At 44.9% G+C, this 18,629-nt stretch overlaps 1 protein-coding gene across 1 annotated transcript in view; it reads left to right on the top strand.

Annotated features, from left to right (window-relative positions):
- Positions 1 to 18,629, top strand: part of LOC308311725 (von Willebrand factor D and EGF domain-containing protein) — an 81,161-nt gene that overhangs the window by 45,360 nt on the left and 17,172 nt on the right. Inside the window, exons 23-27 of the mRNA XM_080758511.1 lie at positions 8,881 to 9,243; positions 9,805 to 9,966; positions 15,340 to 15,755; positions 16,192 to 17,011; positions 17,341 to 17,436. Coding sequence (XP_080614637.1) covers positions 8,881 to 9,243; positions 9,805 to 9,966; positions 15,340 to 15,755; positions 16,192 to 17,011; positions 17,341 to 17,436 — 1,857 coding nt within the window. The remainder of the gene's footprint in view (positions 1 to 8,880; positions 9,244 to 9,804; positions 9,967 to 15,339; positions 15,756 to 16,191; positions 17,012 to 17,340; positions 17,437 to 18,629) is intronic.

Below are 18,629 nucleotides of genomic sequence, written 5' to 3'. Positions count from 1 at the left end.
ATTAAAAAGTTCAAAAGCTAATTGTGTCAAAATGAATGGATGTGATCCGTTAAGAACTCGATCAGCTATGGTAAAACTTTATTCTCTTGTGGGGATCGGAATGCAGTTCCAGCTTCACCCATATGATGGGTGCTCAGATTCTTATGATTGGTGGCGCGGGGGGTCCAGATATGCTGGGCGGGCCGGGGGTGAACCTTTTTGAACTTTCTGATGGCCCAGATGTCATTGGCAAAATATAAAATAGGACTTGCTGTAAGTAATTTAGATAATTTCAGTTGTTTCCAGAACATTTCTGTAACACGTGTTTTTAACTTTGCGGGGATCAGATGCAATGATCCACTTTATTGGCATTATTCTCTGCACTTGTAAAGTTGTAAAGATGGAACTCAAGTCGTTTTTACAAGAGTAAATTACTTGGCTGAGGTAGACTAGGATTTTGCCGTCCTCTCTACAGAACACTGATAACAGACATGGATTCCTTTTCCACGCGATCTGGATCTTATTACTGGCAGAACCTGAGACTATAATGAAAAACTGCAGGCTTTTCTCCTGAGCCGTCTGCTCCAAACTGCAAGGCACACATAATAAATAAATAAATCCCACAAAACTAAAAACTTCGCTTTTGTCATAACCAAATGGAGATCTTTATACTTGACTGGTTGAGTCAGCAGAAAGCCCTGGATTAATTGTAAGGTATCACATAACCACACCATTCCGGCTTTGCGCTTTCCAATGCAAAGTGTGGTCCAGGGACTCCCAGGGGTCCTTGAGTTAATCCACTTAACCCCTATATTGTACTTTTAGTTTTTATACAAAAATAGCTAACAAGCCTTGTGAACTTGTAGATCTATTTTTGAAAATGTAAAAAGAAATGCCATGTTGAAATTGTTTATTATTATATTATTATTATTGTATATTTTATCTATTTTATTTTTGATTGATTGGTTGATTAATCGATGGAATACTTTATTAACAGGTTTGATAATGGTACAGGAGTTTCCATTGTGATCCATTGTACTCAATTACAAAGGCATAGAAATACATACAATACTTAACATAATATTATCATAACCAACACCAATACTAATAGATCTACAGTATGTACAGATGATGAAAAGAAAAGGCCGGCTGGGGAGCGTTTGGTGAAGCCACCGAGGGAATCAAGACTTTTTTTAAATGTCTTTAGACGGGGCCATTCCACATCTTGGTGGCCGTGTTATAGTAGAATGCATTGTTTGTGTCGGATTCAGGGGAAACGAGGTGTTTCTGGTGTTTCTCTGACTCTAGTGAGCTAGACAGGTGGCACATGGGCACTGTTCCTTTGAATAGTTTAAAGACACAGCCCAATGTGAATGACTATGGAGCAGTGCATGGAGTGAGCGGTACGCAGGAGTTGCTATCGTTCCGTCCCTTTCCCTGCCTCTGGTATATGTCTGCAAAGTTGCCCTTTAATGTTCCTTGGCTCTGATCTGTCACCTCTACCTTCTGTTTTTCCTATTCTTACTCTCTCTCCCAACCTCTCTCTCTCTCTGTCCGTCTCTTTTCTTTTCTTAAAACCTCTCCTTTTCATCTCTAGCACCCTCTGTCCACTGTCCATTGCTTCATCGCCCCTCAATCTCCCTCCTTCTGAACATCCATCTCTCTCAATCTATCTCTATCCATCTCCCCTCATCAGTCTTCTCCTCTGTGGTGTTGTCAGGCGGATGGGTTTTCGGTGCATGTGTGAAACATCCACAGCTGTTGCCCGGGGGCCGCTGGCAGCAGCAGAAGAGCACTGCGTCTGCCAGGGTCTGCTTTGTGTTTTACTGCAGGCTTAAAACCGGACGCACGCTTTACCAGCGCCAACCAAATACTGGGATCTACCACACAGTGTGCAATGTTTTTTCTGCAGGCTTAAAACCGGACGCACGCTTTACCAGCGCCAACCAAATACTGGGATCTACCACAGTGTGCAAGTACTCTGTTCCAACTAAGAGGATCTTAGCTTCAAAACAGAATGCTATGATAGGCACGTGCAAAACAGAAAAAAGTACAAAACTATGGCACTCCATCAAGTACACAAGTATCAGAATTAAGGCATGCTAAAAAGTACCAAAGGTATTCTTGATGCCATCAATGTGTTCATCACTCTAATGGCTTTGTCGCAGCTTCTAGAGCTTAGCAGTGGGCGTGGTTTTCTGGACCCACTGAAAACTCTCCAATTCAAATTTTCCCGTAGAGATTTAAGAAAAATATAAATAAATATCAATTATTCTAGGCCTAGAATCAAGCCATCCTGGTGAGTCATGAGCATAAAACCTTTGATTCTGTGAAAAAATAATATAAATTCAATACTACATTTAATAAATACCCTGGGTTTTGCGTATGGGAAAAATGAATGGCCGATTTTTTTCAGTCCGGAAAACCACGGCCACTGCTGTGCTCTATATTCTGCACATTCATGTAGTCATTTTACGCCACTAATCGATGAAGTCTCATTGAGATAAGAGTATCTTCATTCATTTGCTGATCATTTGTAACTTAAAAGTGAATCGTCTGTGTCGGGGGAAACCTCCAAAACTGTTACTTTTCAGGATTCAAATTCTAAAACAGCAAAAGTAGCTACTACTAGCTCTCTACGAGCTCAAAATGTGTGACTTAGCAACGCAACTTAAATTTGTGGAACTGCTACATTTTTGTGATGCTGTAGTATGATCAAGTAGGGCATTCATTTCTTTTAAAACTGAAAAAAGTTAAATTATGGTGGTTTCTGCCCAACAGAGCAAACGAATAAGGGTAAAATAAAAGCAACCAGGCAAGTACTGTAGAAAATGATCAAAGACAATGGTAATACTCATTCAAGTAAAGGTAACAGAAACTAGTAACACTTAAGTAAAAGGTCTTGTAAGAGCCATGAATTGGAAATGATGTCTATGCAATGAGCGGGCTGTCACGGGTGATTAATGTGGTTGATTGACAGGCAGAGGGGCGGACCTGTTTCATTGAATACCTCACCTAGTTCACCTGTTTCACACACAGTGAGAGAGAGGGGGTGTGTGGGAAGCCGCACTTTTGTTGACCGCTTTATTTGCTTTATTTATTTACTTTACTTACTTTGGATCGCTGTACCCAATTTGCTTTATGTTGGAGCACCGTTTAAGTTATGCTTTACTTTAATAAAAACACCTTAAAAGTATTGTTTTGGACCCAGCGAAATCCTTTTGTTTGCGGAGCGCGTCTGACACCCGGCCCATCCCATCGCCTCTCAGCGACTTATACATCAATCTCTCATAGTCGCTCAACATTGTCAACAAAAATGGCATTGTCAACGACGGCATTACACAGCAGAAGATATGGATCAAGTGGACAATAACAAGGAAGACGGTCGGAGACAAGGAAGGAGGATCCGGATGACACAAACATTCTGAGTAACTGTCAAAGTCAACCACTAAAGTCAGGTACGAGTGACGAGTGTAAACTGCATAATGGAAGGAACGCAGTTTGAATATTCTTTATACTCCATTGGGGACGAGTGATCACTGATCAGCCTACCTGTCAATCCCGGGTTGAGTTGACGCTCGGAATAAAGTTCATTAAGGATCCTCGTATACCGTAGCTGTCAATAAATGAATGTCCGCTTGTCTGTTTGAACTGCTGCGCTGCATATGAAAATTAGGCTACTGAATACTAAATGAATGATGTCTTGTGGATACGTTTCCTTTTAATGGGCGGATTGTGGATGTGTTGGTGGCACAAATAATTCGAATGGAAAATTAAAAGGAAAAATGAGTCTAATACATACTGGGGAGGTTACCAGTTCTGAGTCAGAAATGGAGCGTGGAAAACGAGAGATTGTGCTAACGGCTAAGGCCGCGCTGAATAAAATTGACAAGCTTGAACGGGAGCGCCGCCTTTCTGTCAATAAAATGAAATCCATTATACCACAAATGAAATCATTCATGCAAAAAAAGGGAAATGTTTTGACCGTGAAGTCTTTGTTGGTTACATTGAATGAACATCATGCACAAGCCACATTGTCTCATGACACATTATTGCCTTTACTGCCTGACGATGAGGAAAGGGAAAGACAAAATGAATGGTTTGGCAGCATTGCAAAATACAGCCATACATTTAAAGGTGACGTGGAAAATTGGTTGAATGAGCCAGAGGAAATGGTGGGGCATTTTGAGAGTGATGAGCAAACTGAATTTGAAATTTGTTCACAATTGCACGTGGACGCTCCTCCCACAGTGTATAAATCTCCCTCAGTGACGCAAGCGGCATCAATAAGTATGTCCATAACACATCATGACATTCAAGATGATGTGCAACCAAGTGACAGTGTGTCAAACGTGGGAAGAAAATCTGGTACACAAAACTCCATCACTTCTAGGGTTTCCTCTGCATGTCTGTTGGCTCAAGCGGACTTGGCAGCCATGCAAGTCGAACAGAAAAACTTAAAGGACAAACATGAACTTGAAGCTCAGGAGGAAACGTTGCGCAAGAGAAAGGAGCAATGGAAACTGGATAAGGACATTGCCGCACAAATAGCAAAATTAAATGTATTAAAATCTCAAAGTGTCGTAAGTGGGAGATCCTCAAAAACAAAGACTGTGGATGGCATGAATTCTTATGTGGAAAAGGCACAAGGAAAACTACCAACGCTCAACGTTGATGCCCATCCATTCACACCCACAAGGCCTAAGGACAAAACCAACTCTCAATTCATTCATTCACAATCACAGCCTCCGTCAGTTATGCACCAGGAATCTAGGCCACGCCCAGTTCAACAAATGCAATATGTTTTCAATGGTTCAAATGTAACTAATCATGACAATACAAGGGCTCATTCTCAAAATCCAAATGCTCATTTTGAAAATGTTAACTGTGGAAATACAAATGCAAATGACTGTCAAAGGGAGATGCTTAGCATTATGCGAAAGCAAAATGAAATTACCACACTGTTGATCCAGCAACATTGCCTCTCCTCTTTGCCAAAAAGAGAGGTGCCAATCTTTAATGGAGATCCACTAAAATACCATTCTTTCGTGAAGGCTTTTGAAAATGGAGTAGAAAATAATACTCAAAAGGACAGCGATCGTCTGTACTACCTGGAGCAGCATACAACGGGTCTTCCCAGGGAACTGGTCAGGAGCTGCCAGCACTTAGACCCAGTGAGGGGGTATGCTAAAGCCAAGGCTCTGTTAAAAGAGGAGTTTGGAAATGAGCAGAAAATAGCATCCGCATACATGGACAAGGCTCTTTCATGGCCGCTCATTACAATCGAAGATGTAAAATCTCTTCAAGAGTACAGTCTTTTCCTCAGAGGCTGCTGTAACGCCATGGAGGAAGTGCAATACTTGCATGATCTGGACATGCCCGCAAATATGATGATCATTATACGAAAGTTGCCATACAAGCTCCGAGATACATGGAGAAATGTAGCTTGGGAACTACAGGAAAAGTTCAAACGTAGAGCTACATTTACAGACATTACCGCTTTTATTGGGAAACAGGTGAGAATTCTAACTGACCCAATATTTGGAAACATACAGGATGCCCCGCCACCAACTACACCTAAAGGCGCGAGCAAATACTCACACCCATCTGGAATGAGAGGAACTAGCTATGCCACCACTGTGACCCCCATGGAAACCATGACTCATGGACTTGAAGAGGAACATGTTCAAGAAATAATTAACACATGTCTGTGCTGTGGAGAAGAACACCCGTTGGATATGTGTCCCCAGTTGGAGAAAAGACCCCACGAAGAGAAGATAGGCTTCTTGAGAGAGAATGGAGTCTGTTTCGGATGCCTGAGTGTTGGACACATCAACAAATTCTGTGGGAAAAAGATTACCTGTCAAACTTGTGGTCGGAAACATCCAACCGTACTTCATAACACTCAGAGAGAATGGAACAACGGGTCTGACCTATCGGATCGGAAGTCAAGGATATCAGTGGAGGGCACAGTGGTATCGAGTGGCCTTACTGGGGCTGGTGACGAATGTAAACTGCCCATCGTCCCAGTACAGGTTAAGTCCAAGAAGGGGAGCAAGATTATTACCACCTACGCTTTCTTGGACCCGGGAAGCTCTGCCGTGTTCTGCACTGAAGCCTTGATGCACAAACTTGACCTCACCGGGAGGAAGACAAACATTATGTTAAGGACGATGGGCCAAGAGAAAGCTGTTTCTAGCTACAGCGTGTCCGGACTGGAAGTGGCTGGTTTGAACGAGGAGCACTTCTGTAACCTTCCCAATGCTTACACACAGATGTGCATGCCCGTCCACAAGCGGAATATTCCCAAACAGAGGGACCTTTTGAGATGGCCTCATTTAATACATGTTCAACTGCCTGAGATCGATGGTGACATTGAGCTATTGATAGGGACTAATGTTCCTGAGGCATTAGAACCATTGCAGGTCGTTCGCAGTGTAAATAATGGTCCTTATGCCATCAGGACAATGCTTGGCTGGACTGTGAACGGACCGCTTAAAGGGGAGAGCAACGATGCAATGGATTGTCGGCAGCCAAAGTTGTCGGTGAACAGGGTGTCTGTCGTGAACTTAGATGCACAGAGGCAGAAACAGCCGTTGAACAGAAGACCGGTCATTCGGACCACCAAGAAAGCAGTGACAGACTCTAGCAAAGACCCAGAAAGAGACTTCTTTGACAGTTGGGGAGGAGAGTTTAAAGAGACGGAGGACAAAGGGGACCAATGGTACCTTCAGCAGACTGGCAAGAAACGTGTCAAGCGTCCAGAGAAGATGAATGCGGAGCCCTCTGGTCTCCCTGCAGTAGAAGTGATCGCTCCTGGAGGTTCTCACAACCCAGACTTCTTCAACCATCAGGCCCTGATAAAGGAGGCTCATGAAGTCGAGGTGAAAAGGGAAAAGGTGGCGACAAGACTGAAACAGTTAGGGACAGCAAAGCCACAGAGAAGTCCAGGTTTCAGGAGCAGGTGGAAGGACTGGTAAAGGAAGAGGAGGCAGAGGATGAAGAGTCGTCTCGCTGGCAGAGAAAAAGACTGAGAAACAGAGAAAAAAAAGGAGAAGGCACTGAAGTTCAATGCACAGCGGCGGAAAATGGCCCAGCAGGTGTCGTGGACAACACAGCACCTAGGAACTCCTGGGTCATGGGACGAGTCTTACAAACCTTTCCGGACAAGCGGGGCCTTGTGCGTCAGGTACGCATTGAAACAAAGAATAGCTGCCTCGATCGTCCAACAACGAAGATCTGTTTGATCCAGGAGGCAGAGGAGGATCAGCGAACAATTTCCATGAGCTGTTGGACTTAGGTGGAAAAAGGATTACAATTACTTTTCCTTGGATTACAATTACTTTCCCTTGGATTACAAATACAGTCACTTGAGTATTTTTTCATCTCTACTGTTTTTGACTTTGGATATTGACTTTGACGAGTGTGTTACCCGGAAAATGACTTGCGTTCGGGTGAAGAAAGACTTTCATTCAATGCAAAAGGAAGAAAAGTTCGGGAATTTGAGTACTGTTATTTCATGCCTCCTATTATGTTTGATGTAATTATTATAACCTAATAATTAGGGGCTGGCGTGTAAGAGCCATGAATTGGAAATGATGTCTATGCAATGAGCGGGCTGTCACGGGTGATTAATGTGGTTGATTGACAGGCAGAGGGGCGGACCTGTTTCATTGAATACCTCACCTAGTTCACCTGTTTCACACACAGTGAGAGAGAGGGGGTGTGTGGGAAGCCGCACTTTTGTTGACCGCTTTATTTGCTTTATTTATTTACTTTACTTACTTTGGATCGCTGTACCCAATTTGCTTTATGTTGGAGCACCGTTTAAGTTATGCTTTACTTTAATAAAAACACCTTAAAAGTATTGTTTTGGACCCAGCGAAATCCTTTTGTTTGCGGAGCGCGTCTGACACCCGGCCCATCCCATCGCCTCTCAGCGACTTATACATCAATCTCTCATAGTCGCTCAACAGGTCTAATCAAGTACTGCACCCACCTTAACCATGGGATATTTACTCGCGTCACGACTCATAAAAACAAAAAACTGCTGCAACCCAAAATGGGTCACAAGCCTTTGTTTGAGAAACGGTGAACAGTGGTTCTTTTTTGGGTCACAGGCTTAAAAAGTGCACCTGGCATAACTGTGTGTGTGTATCAATGTAGCATTGAAAGGAATCTCCTTGATCCGTGTTTTGTTAGGGCTTTTCATAAATATATCTCCTTCGTGGGTAAGTGATGCTCAGTGAATCTCTGCGCCAGACTAATATTGACCTCGACCATGCCAAATGACACATTCAGGGGACTATTTGATAAAGTATCCTACATGCACGTACACACACACACGTACGTCACACACACACACACACACACACGACTTCCCCAGGCTTCTGGCATAGGATTGCACGCACGTGCACACACAAACACACACAGTATCATGGTCCATGACAGCGGGTCCTACAGTGCTAGCTGTTAGCTTAGCTCCCTGCCTGGCTCATAACCATGCCTCAATGACATCTCAAACTCTCATACAAACTCTCTCTCTCTCTCTCTCTCTCTCTCTGTCACTCGCTCCACCTTTTCCATCACCCTTGCTCACTTTCTCTGCCACCCCTTCTAGTCTCTCTCTTTCTCTCTGTTTCTCAGATTAGTGTTCCCAAAGTGTGGTCCGGGGACCCCTGGGGGTACTTGAGCTAAATGTGTTATAATACAGTATTGCGTAACCCGAGGAAGACTTATCTTGTCGAAACTTTGGTTTCCTGAATTATTTAATACCTGTGTTGTGGGGTATAGATTTATTCAAATCAATATGTGTGTAGCTGTGAATTGTGGGACAGGCTTAACTGGAAATTATAACAACTCAAGAACAAACATGACGATAAATCTCTCTCTTTCTCTCAGAGGACCCCAGTCTGACCACCGCCAGGCCCAGTGCTACATCTGCTCCTCGTTCCACCGCTTCCAGGATCCCAGGTTTGATCCAGCGCCCGTCCAAACCAAAACCAGAGCCTCCCCGGAGGTCTCCAGGTAGTAGTCTGGCCCGCACCCGTCCCAACAACACCCCAAGAGTTACCCCGGCCTCGTCCCAAACTACGGTTAACATTCCAAAGAAGATTATAGGAATGACACTTGACCCATCCCGGTCCAAGACCTCAGACGGTTTGGGGAAGGTTCCAGATATTATCCCGGAGCAGGTCAAACCCGGTCACTTTGCCCAGGCCTCTGCTGTCCTCCAGCCAACAGGGAATGGGAAAACACATGCTGGTGAGTTTTACAGAATGCACAGGAACACCGTCGGTGCTCAGTCTAATCTGAGAGAGTGCAAATGTTACCAAATGGACCACATCATGGGGTCCGTTGGTTACATTTGCACACTCTCTCTCTCAGAGTTACAAATGATTAACATCCCACCTGATTTCACTCAAGGAACCCCTTGGGCCAATTACATTACGTTAGGGGCCCCAGTCTACCTAGAATTATGCTCCCACCCTACCCAGAATGGGCAGCCGGTGGGCAAGAAATCACAATACTTAAGTTGTAATGCAGCTTGTGTAATGGGAATTTGACAGTCTTGTGGTTCCAGTATAGGTTCATTAGGTAATACTATTTATATCCAATTTCTTTAGTTTTTACTCTGGGACCCCCAATCTATAGTGTAGAATCCATTTGGTTCCATGTGCACACTCTCTGAGTTAAACACCTCCATTTGGACTGCTGGTGGTCCCCGGAAAACGACATTGAGAACCATGGTAAAACTCAGCCCTGCAGCTCAACATGACCGTGCTATGACATCATTATGTGGTGTTGTTGTTGTGATGTCATCAGGTTCCGTGGCGGCGGCTGTGTCATCGACGTGCGCCAGCCGCCCGTGTTTCCCCGGGGTGCAGTGCATCAACCGCAGACCCCCGCACGTCGGATACGTCTGCGGTCGCTGCCCGCCAGGCCTACACGGCAACGGACGCACCTGTACCAAGAGCGCCAAAACGGGTGAGCTTTTCAGTTTGGAATGGAATTGAGGCCTTATCGTTCTTGTATTATCCGTTTGCTAAACGCTTGTCCGGGGTCGGGGTCACAGAGTTAACGGTTCCAGCAGAGAGTTCCAGACTTGCCTTTCCCAGCAACATTAACTACTTCGTCCTGTGGGGTCCTGAGGCGTTTCCAAGGCCAACGTGGAGATATAATCCCCCCCACCCCATCTCGTCCTTGGTCTGCCCTGAGACCTGATGCCAGTGGGACGTGCCCACTGCCCAGAGTACCTCCCAACTACAGGGAAACCAAAGGGCATCTGTACTACATGCCCAAGTCCACCTAAGTGGGTGCTTTTCAGCGGCTTTACTTTGAGTCTCTCCGGGAATTGGCAACAATTTCAGAAAAGACCCATTTAATATTGAAATCTCACTGAAAGTGTTTGAAATACCGCCTGTCACAATTGCATTGAATTTGTGCAACTCACAGTTGGGCGTTTTCAGAACTGTCTAGACATTTTTAAAAGATTAATTTGTTTCACGTTGAGGCCTTTGTTTTGACTGATTGGTCTTGTCTTGTTTTTGTTGGGTGTGATGGTGATTTGATTGCTGTGAGTAAATCCCAGTGGGTGGCCTGACAAACTGTGTAAATCACGTTGAATTCTGTAGAGACTGTGACTGCATGCAACAATACTAACATCTGCTTGTTTGTCATTGACTCACATTTCCAGCATTGGTTTAAACACTTAAACCGTAACTATAATAACATGTACTGCGCTATTTACCTTGTTATTTCTTCAACCATGCCACAATAAGTGGGGGAGGCTATGGCCTCACTCACACCTTCGCATCTAGCATACAACATTGTTGGATGCTAGATGTAAACAAAGGGTAAGTGTCATGGCCGCCCCAATGCCCCAATATAGAGTAATCAAATCTAGACTGCGTTTTTTTCCCCAATGGGCGCTTGCTGCCAATGACGTGTTTCAAGGTTTTTATTGATTCAGAATGGTCTTAATGCTCCGCTACGCCGTGGTCCGTCAATTAAATGATCTCAAATAGAGTTAACCACTTAAACCCGCCCGGGGTCCCCCAGGTCTCTGTATTAGATCCTGTAGGATTTCCTCTACACCACGTCTTGTATGGGGGGGGGGGGGGGGGACCCTGGAACAAAACGCTTTCAGATGATGGAGGGGGGTCCATGGCCATATACGACATGTACATACACATTTTGATTTGGGTGTCCTCCTTGGCATAGAAAGAAGCTTGAAAACCGCTGGTGTGGAAGAACGGTGTGTGTGTGTGACTGTGTGTGTGCGTGCCTGTGTGCGTGCGTGCGTGCGTGCAAGTGGAGCGAGAAGCTTGAGGGAGTTCTCATTCGGAGGGCTGACGTGCCTCAGATCTGGTTTCAGTCCAGCTGTATGTTGTCACCACAGTGTTTACACATGCTGTTCGGCTGCGGTTCAGAGACTGTTCTGAACAGCTCTGTTCCCTCCACTCTGGTCGTCCTGCATGACGGGGGTCTTCAATGAAACAATAGCCTACTTATTATTATTATTATTATCATTTAGTTAATTTATTGCGAGTGAATTGTTTTTATCTGTTTTCTATAGATGTCCATAGTAGAAGTGCATTATATAGACCAACCGTCGGAACAGCGGTTAGAGTGTACATACACCCTGCGATTGGGAGGTCAGGGGTAGAGGGTTCAATCCCAGTTTGAGTACAAAATTATTACCCAATTCCTGACTGCTTGGCACACAGTATTAAGGATCCATGCAAGTCCCTGCAACATACTAGTGTCATGCATGGGACAGGAGATAGACTCAGGAACCATTGGTTGGTCCATTTAAACCCACCAGGAGCGCAAGCAAAAGCGCACAGACACTGATTTTCTTCTTCTCCGTGTAAATGAATGCAGTCGTTCTCACTGGAAAAATGAGTGTGCCTGCGCGCATCCTCATTCAAATGCATTGAACAGCCATCATCACAGTGTAAGCGTGTTCTAGACCGGATGGTAAACAAAAATATTAGGTACAGTAAGTAGTTGGGTAGTTCCGTTTTTTTCGGCGTCGCTTTGCTTTGGTCCCCCCTGTTTGTTTTTAGTCTTAGCCAGTTTCTAGGGGTAATTCGGGTTAATACTGATTTCGGTTTGGGGTTTCCAGTCTGCAGTGACTATACAACATGACGTACGTTACCATCCGCTCCCGACCGGATCAAACCGGTATGCCGACCGACCGGATCAAAAATGGTATGCCTCCCAGGCTAGGGATCAAGTGTCTTGATCATGGACACCTCTACACATAGCCGAGGGACCTTGTATTTCCCAGGCGGCCTTGCCCCCATTATGATAAGTAATGTACAACAAAATGCCCTGCAATTGTTTTCTTTGAAACCTTGAATAATATGTTAGCACTGTGATACTGATAAATAGGAACTTAAAACTAAAGGTTTGGAGGCTAAGCTCTTTCATTTTGATTTATAAACGAGCATCTTATCGATCAGGCTTATCGAGCCCACTATCGAGGCATTTTCTATAATTTTGTGGAAAGACCAGAGACGACAATACATTCTGAACATAGGGCATTCAAATACAGTACTTTTCTAAAAAAAAAAGAAAAATTATAATAATAATAATAATAATATTGAAGAAGAAGCTGTTAACTGGTTAATGTGTGTACTGTCACTTTAAAAGCGTTATTTTGCTTACCCGGGCAGAGCTGGTTGGCAGCTATCAATACACTTTTATGCCCAAACCACACCAAAGGGTCGGGTCAGGACAAAACGTTTTTTAAGGTCGACCACACAAATGCAACTAAAAGTGGTTGACCTTAACAACCGCTTTGTCCCGACCCTTTTGTGTGATTTGGGCTTTAGACCAACATGTTCGACTTGTTCGTGCCAGCATGGGTGATTAGATTTATTTCCTGATCGCCTCTTGTCTTGACTGCTTAAACATGATGTCATGGGCCGCTATATATGCTCGATAACAGGCTTAATAAGCCCAAAGCTTATTGATGCCAGGTACTTAATAAGCTTGTTATCTGGGTTTTCTTTTTTCAGGGTATCGGATTTCAAGCTCCATCCCTACTTAAAAAGTATACTAAGCTGGTTAGATTTCGTAACAGGCAAGCTGGGCCCCCAGACTGTGCGAACAGGGAGAACAAAAATGAAGGAATGACAAAGTTCTTCAGGGTGAAGTATTGAGAATTTATTGAGAAGATTCAGCAGAGTAACGACATACAGAGAGTGAGGAACAGGCCTCCTTGCCTATTCCATCAGCCCATCCGGGCGCAAGTCCCCCAACCCCATTCTCAGACGGTCCTTATAGTCTTGTCTTAACAAAGATTCCACACTGAATGTCCATATACGGATCTGTGCTAAACATAAGGGCGACACACAAATAAATATACCTTTGCTGACAGCGTGGAGGAGTCAAGTCAAGCTGTTAGATTGACAGCTGCATGAATTCGACTGAGCACATTGGTGAGCAAAGAGACTTAATGTAAGGAAGATAAATACACAATAATGCAATAAGTTGGCATTCTAAAATTCCCATTACAGAACGGTAACATGCGGCTCATCTGCGTTTTCTTAGGAGAGGCGTGCCTCAGAGCTGCTGCTATCACTCTCCTCTATTGTACAGTCTGTTTACACACGGCCGTGTTGCCAAATATGACAACAGCATCCTACAATGTGCACATGACACCGCACAGCGACTGGCCCCGCAGTGATGGGAGAGGGAGATGGATGATCTGACCATATGGTGCCATGTTAACACCCTCCAAAACGGTTACTCGTCAGGAATTGGGGTAAAATAAAGGGCAGCTGATCTTTAGTCTCAAGCTCTTGTTAATACTTTTCATTGGTTCAATTTTTTTTTTTTAAACACACAGACACACTTTCACTCTAAACATCTTTTAAAATTGCAAAACTAGTTCTAGTATGAGGAGTATATAGGGCATCTTTTTTTTTTTTTCTTCAGAAAAAACAACTAAAAGTAAAAAAAAAAAATGGAGATATGTGGTTTCCATCCGACAGTGACAAAGTCATCATTGACTTCAGAAAGATCCAAGGAAATCACATTCCACATTTCCAACAATGGGCCAACTGTTGGAATGGTTGATAGTTTTGGATGTATTGGTATACCGGTATATTCATTTCGGACACTCAATGCAAAACCAAATGCAATCCTCGATTAAAAAAAAAAAAAGAAAAAAAGAAACACACACACACACAGCAGATGCACTTTTACTGAAAGCAGTTTCTCGAGATTTTGGTAAGGGATCCAAACAAAGCTCTCGTGCTATCGTGCGTTTCCGACAAGGCTGTGTCACGGTTGTGGTTTGGCAACCCGACTGCTCTAAAGACCGTAGACTGCTACGAGGCAAAGGCAGCATGGCGAAAATCATGTATTGGCACAGAATGACCACGTTACCTCATAACATTTACATCATGAGTCATCACTGATAAAAGAAACCCCAAAATATTAACCACATAATGCCCTAGCATGCCTATTCTGTGAACGACTCGTAAGCTTGTAGTTCACTATTTTTCATGTTCATTTATAAAGGCATTGTGGGAGCTGATCTGAACAGCTGATATACTCATGTGCTATCCTGTACTCAATGTACTGTATATTGATATGTGCTGTATGTATCCTGTACTCTGTGTACTGTATATTGATTGTGTATAATGTACTCGAGCACGACCGATGCCAGATCTTTGGGTACAAAGCCGCTCCCGGGTTTTGGAAAGTCCTAGACCACCGATTACATTTATTGTGTGTCTTTAACCAATATCTTTAATTTAAAACGTGCAAAAGAAATTCTAATACTTTTATGAATTTAGATAATACTATAAACACATTTTTGTTCTTATATTTAAATACACAATAAAACAACATAAGTGAACTTTACAATTTATTTAACGTTCAACATTTTTGCAACAATTTGGACACATATAATAATAATAGTAATAATAATAATGATACTACTAAAGTTTGATGGGTTATGGAATGACGTGTCCTCTTTGTGTATTTCATTGTGTATTATATATTTCTGGGGTCATTTTAACTTGGCTTTTGTGTGCAACCCAGACAGTTGAGATTTAACTAGAAAAAGTGCCCTGAGGTTGTGGCCTCCTGGTGGTGCTATAATAAGCCAATGTGAAAAGGGTGACATTTCTTCTCACGCCTTGGATGGCAATTGAATGATTTTTAAGGCATTTTGTTCCAAAAATGTGTTTTGCAAAAATCCACCCGTTTGTGGCAATATAACAGGCCAATGTGCTCCGTTCATGATTTGAGGCTTTTTGTTCAAAACGGGCCAATCCTGCAATTTTGAAAGCCTGGCGATTCATCTTTTCATCCTCTCTCTCCCCTCTCTCCCCTCAGCGTCCAAAAACCTGCCTTACCAGCAACAGACGATAGGCAAGAAGAAGGTGGGCCGATCCCCGCATCACAGCAAAGTGTCCCAGCTGCACCTGCCGGCGCTGCCCGCTCGCCACGGAATCAAACACCTGTCCACCTCCGCCGCCAGAGCCAATTGGCCACTGCCGTCCCCCGCCGCGGGGCGAGGGGGAGGGACGGGGAGGAGGGAAGCCGTGACCACCGCCGCCACTGCCTCCTCGAGAAACGCCCCTAGAGGCTCCGCCGCCGGGGTTCTCCGCGTCGTCGCCGCCACCACCGCGGAGGAGGACCACGTCACGCGCCAGAGCCCCGACCCCAGAGCCGCCTTCTCCTCCAGAGCCGGTGTAACCGCTCCCCGCCGCCGGGAGCCGGGGGAGTCGCATGCCTCCGTCGTCTCCAAGGTGAGTTGAGCGTCCGGTGCAGTTTTATGCAATTTGACAAGGTGGAGCACGCTCCCATGAAACTTTTGCATTTGCGCTCGTCCCTCGTCAATTCAAATTTGATTGTAAATCTTAGATTTTTTCTTTGATTTCTTCATGGAATTACTGAAAAAAAAAACCAATGCATTTTTTGAAACCTTTTGGGGGGGGGGGGGGGGAATGTCTATTGAAAATGTTTTGAAATAATGATAATTTAAAACAAACCGTAAGAGACAATAAATAAAGGCACCCATAAAAATGTGTGCACGACCCACAAATTGGTCCCTTCCCAATGTGTTTGGGAACCAGCGATTTAAACCATAGCCTAAATGCTCTTGTGCTTTTGACTTCTCCAAAAACCAAAAAAAATCAATTCATGGCAAAAACATGTCTACATGCTAATGTCTCGGCAAAGCAGCAGTCAACTGGAGCGGTGCCATCGAGCAGGCCATTCGACACACCCCACCCAGCTCCGGAGATTGTCCCACCCAAACAACAACAACCCCGTCCGGCTCCAGAGGTGCATCCTGGGCCGCACCGTGTCACTGCCACGCAACCCAAACAGCCCCTCCACCACCACCTGGGCACCACCCAACCCAAACAGCCCCTCCACCACCACCACCTGGGCACCACCCAACCCAAACAGCCCCTCCACCACCACCACCTGGGCACCACCCAACCCAAACAGCCCCTCCACCACCACCACCACCTGGGCACCACCCAACCCAAACAGCCCCTCCACCACCACCTGGGCACCACCCAACCCAAACAGCCCCTCCACCACCACCTGGGCACCACCCGGCCCAAACCCTGGACCCCTCCCAAGCACGTGGTGGTCCCTCTGACCGCCGCCCTGACCGCGCTCTCCTACTCCGTCTCCGAGTCTGACTTCTCGGCGGACGGCGGCGACGACATAGCGGACCCGTCGTACAACAGTGGTCCGGCGGTGGGGGGGGACCGGCCCCCGGGGCCCGGCCTGGCCCCGGTCGCCACCACCACGGCGGGCAGAGGGACCTACTCTCTCCACGGGGGCGGCTCCTCCTCCTCCTCCTCCGTGGTTCAGCCCATGAGGAGAGGAGCCTCCGCGACGGGGATCAGAGCAGAGCCTTCCTCTACTTGCGCCGAGCGGCCGTGCTTCCCCGGCGTGCCGTGTGAGGAACTCGGCGGCGGTGGTGGAGAGGGGCATCGGTGTGGCCGCTGTCCGGCCGGATACGTCGGAGACGGACGCACGTGCAGAGGTAAGGTGCTCTCGCTCTCTCTCTCTCTCTCTCTCTCTCTCTGTTATTTCAAAGGGTTTCACGGTTCTCAACTGCCTGGTATAGTCGACGACTTGGATCATCAGACGGAAAACCCCTCAATAAAACACATTCAATGATAGCAAGTCGCGCATTCATAGTTTTTCTCATTGTTTTTTTTTTTTGCGTAAGACTTTGTTTGGTCTCCAAGCTCACAAAGCATTGCACTGCAACCCATATTAAGATGTACACTAATGACAAACATGGTCACGTGTTTATTAAGTGCTTAAGTATAGTTATGTGGTTGAACAGCGTGACATGTGTGTCCACAGGTGTGTGCAGGTTGGCGTGCGGCAGGAACATGGAGTGTGCGGCCCCCAACACGTGTCGCTGTAAAGCAGGATACACCGGAGTGGACTGTCTGACAGGTAAACATGGAAAAGCACACACACACACACACACACACACACACACACACTCTACAACAAGTGCTTCAGGATACAGATCACGGGTACAGAAAGCATCGCCTTCTCCATATTGCAGACACTGAACATAATTTTGCCAATGCCTTAGCTCTCGGCTTGGGCATGCCTGCAATATGCAGGGCAGGCCCCTCACGACTGATTTATGGACATTGCCGAGGCTTCCAAATATGAACACAAGTAGTTTACATTTGTAGCCAAGCTGTATAATAGCATCCTTTAGACGCTGGTACTTAAGCACCGTGGTAAGGAATGCCTCTTCCAGACTGTGGTCAAATGTACATGCCACTTCCAAAATGGTCACTTCTCTACTGTCCTCATCAACAACAACAATATCTGGTGTATTTGCTGTGACATCTGAAAAAGCATCATTTTCATTATTGTGCATGAACATGGCAGTTGAAACACGTGAGTGCTTATACATTTTGGCAGATGATGAAACATATGAATTTATGTCCTTAGCTAATAGGTCAACAATTCTGTGCCTAGCAATATACATTCCCTTATATACATAGCAGCCATTAAGAATATGTGACAGTGTTTCTGTAACTGGAGTGTGGTCATGGTGCAGACAATGAGGAGGAAACGTGTTAGGTTACCACAGAGAGAGATCGAGTCTGGTTGGAAGGACCTGTAATCTGGCTTTGACTGTAAAGGTGAATCTGAATAATGGAAATATGAATTATCCTCTTGAACCCCAGCATGACTATTATGGGGGCAATATTTCCCAAAATATCAGATCTACAAGCTCATTGTCTATTTGGTGTACTCAAGAGAATAAACCAAACTTTTTCACAAATCCAATAGCGTGTTGACCCACATGGAATGTCGTTCCATACTCCATTATAAAACGCAGCACAGTCTTGTCCTTCACCTTCATCATTAGGCTCACCACGCCCCCAGTACCTGTAGAAGTAGAAACAATAATACATTACTATACCTTCACAACAAGGATTTTATCTGCATTTTTAGTTTTTTTTAATCAGGACTTCAAATTATCCCTTTTGGGGTTCTGTACAGTATGTACAGTATTAAAAAAAATGTGATGCTGCTATATAAATAAAGTTTTCCAGAAAACGTAGGTCAGTATTTAGAAGGCGTTTTCAGAATCGGCCTCAGTAGAATAATGAAGGTAAAGT

Source organism: Protomyctophum bolini, assembly GCF_963924005.1.
Source record: "Protomyctophum bolini genome assembly, chromosome: 24".
Taxonomy (NCBI): domain Eukaryota; kingdom Metazoa; phylum Chordata; class Actinopteri; order Myctophiformes; family Myctophidae; genus Protomyctophum; species Protomyctophum bolini.
The sequence above is the reverse complement of the archived record's forward strand: the minus strand, read 5'-3'. Positions and strand labels throughout refer to the sequence as shown.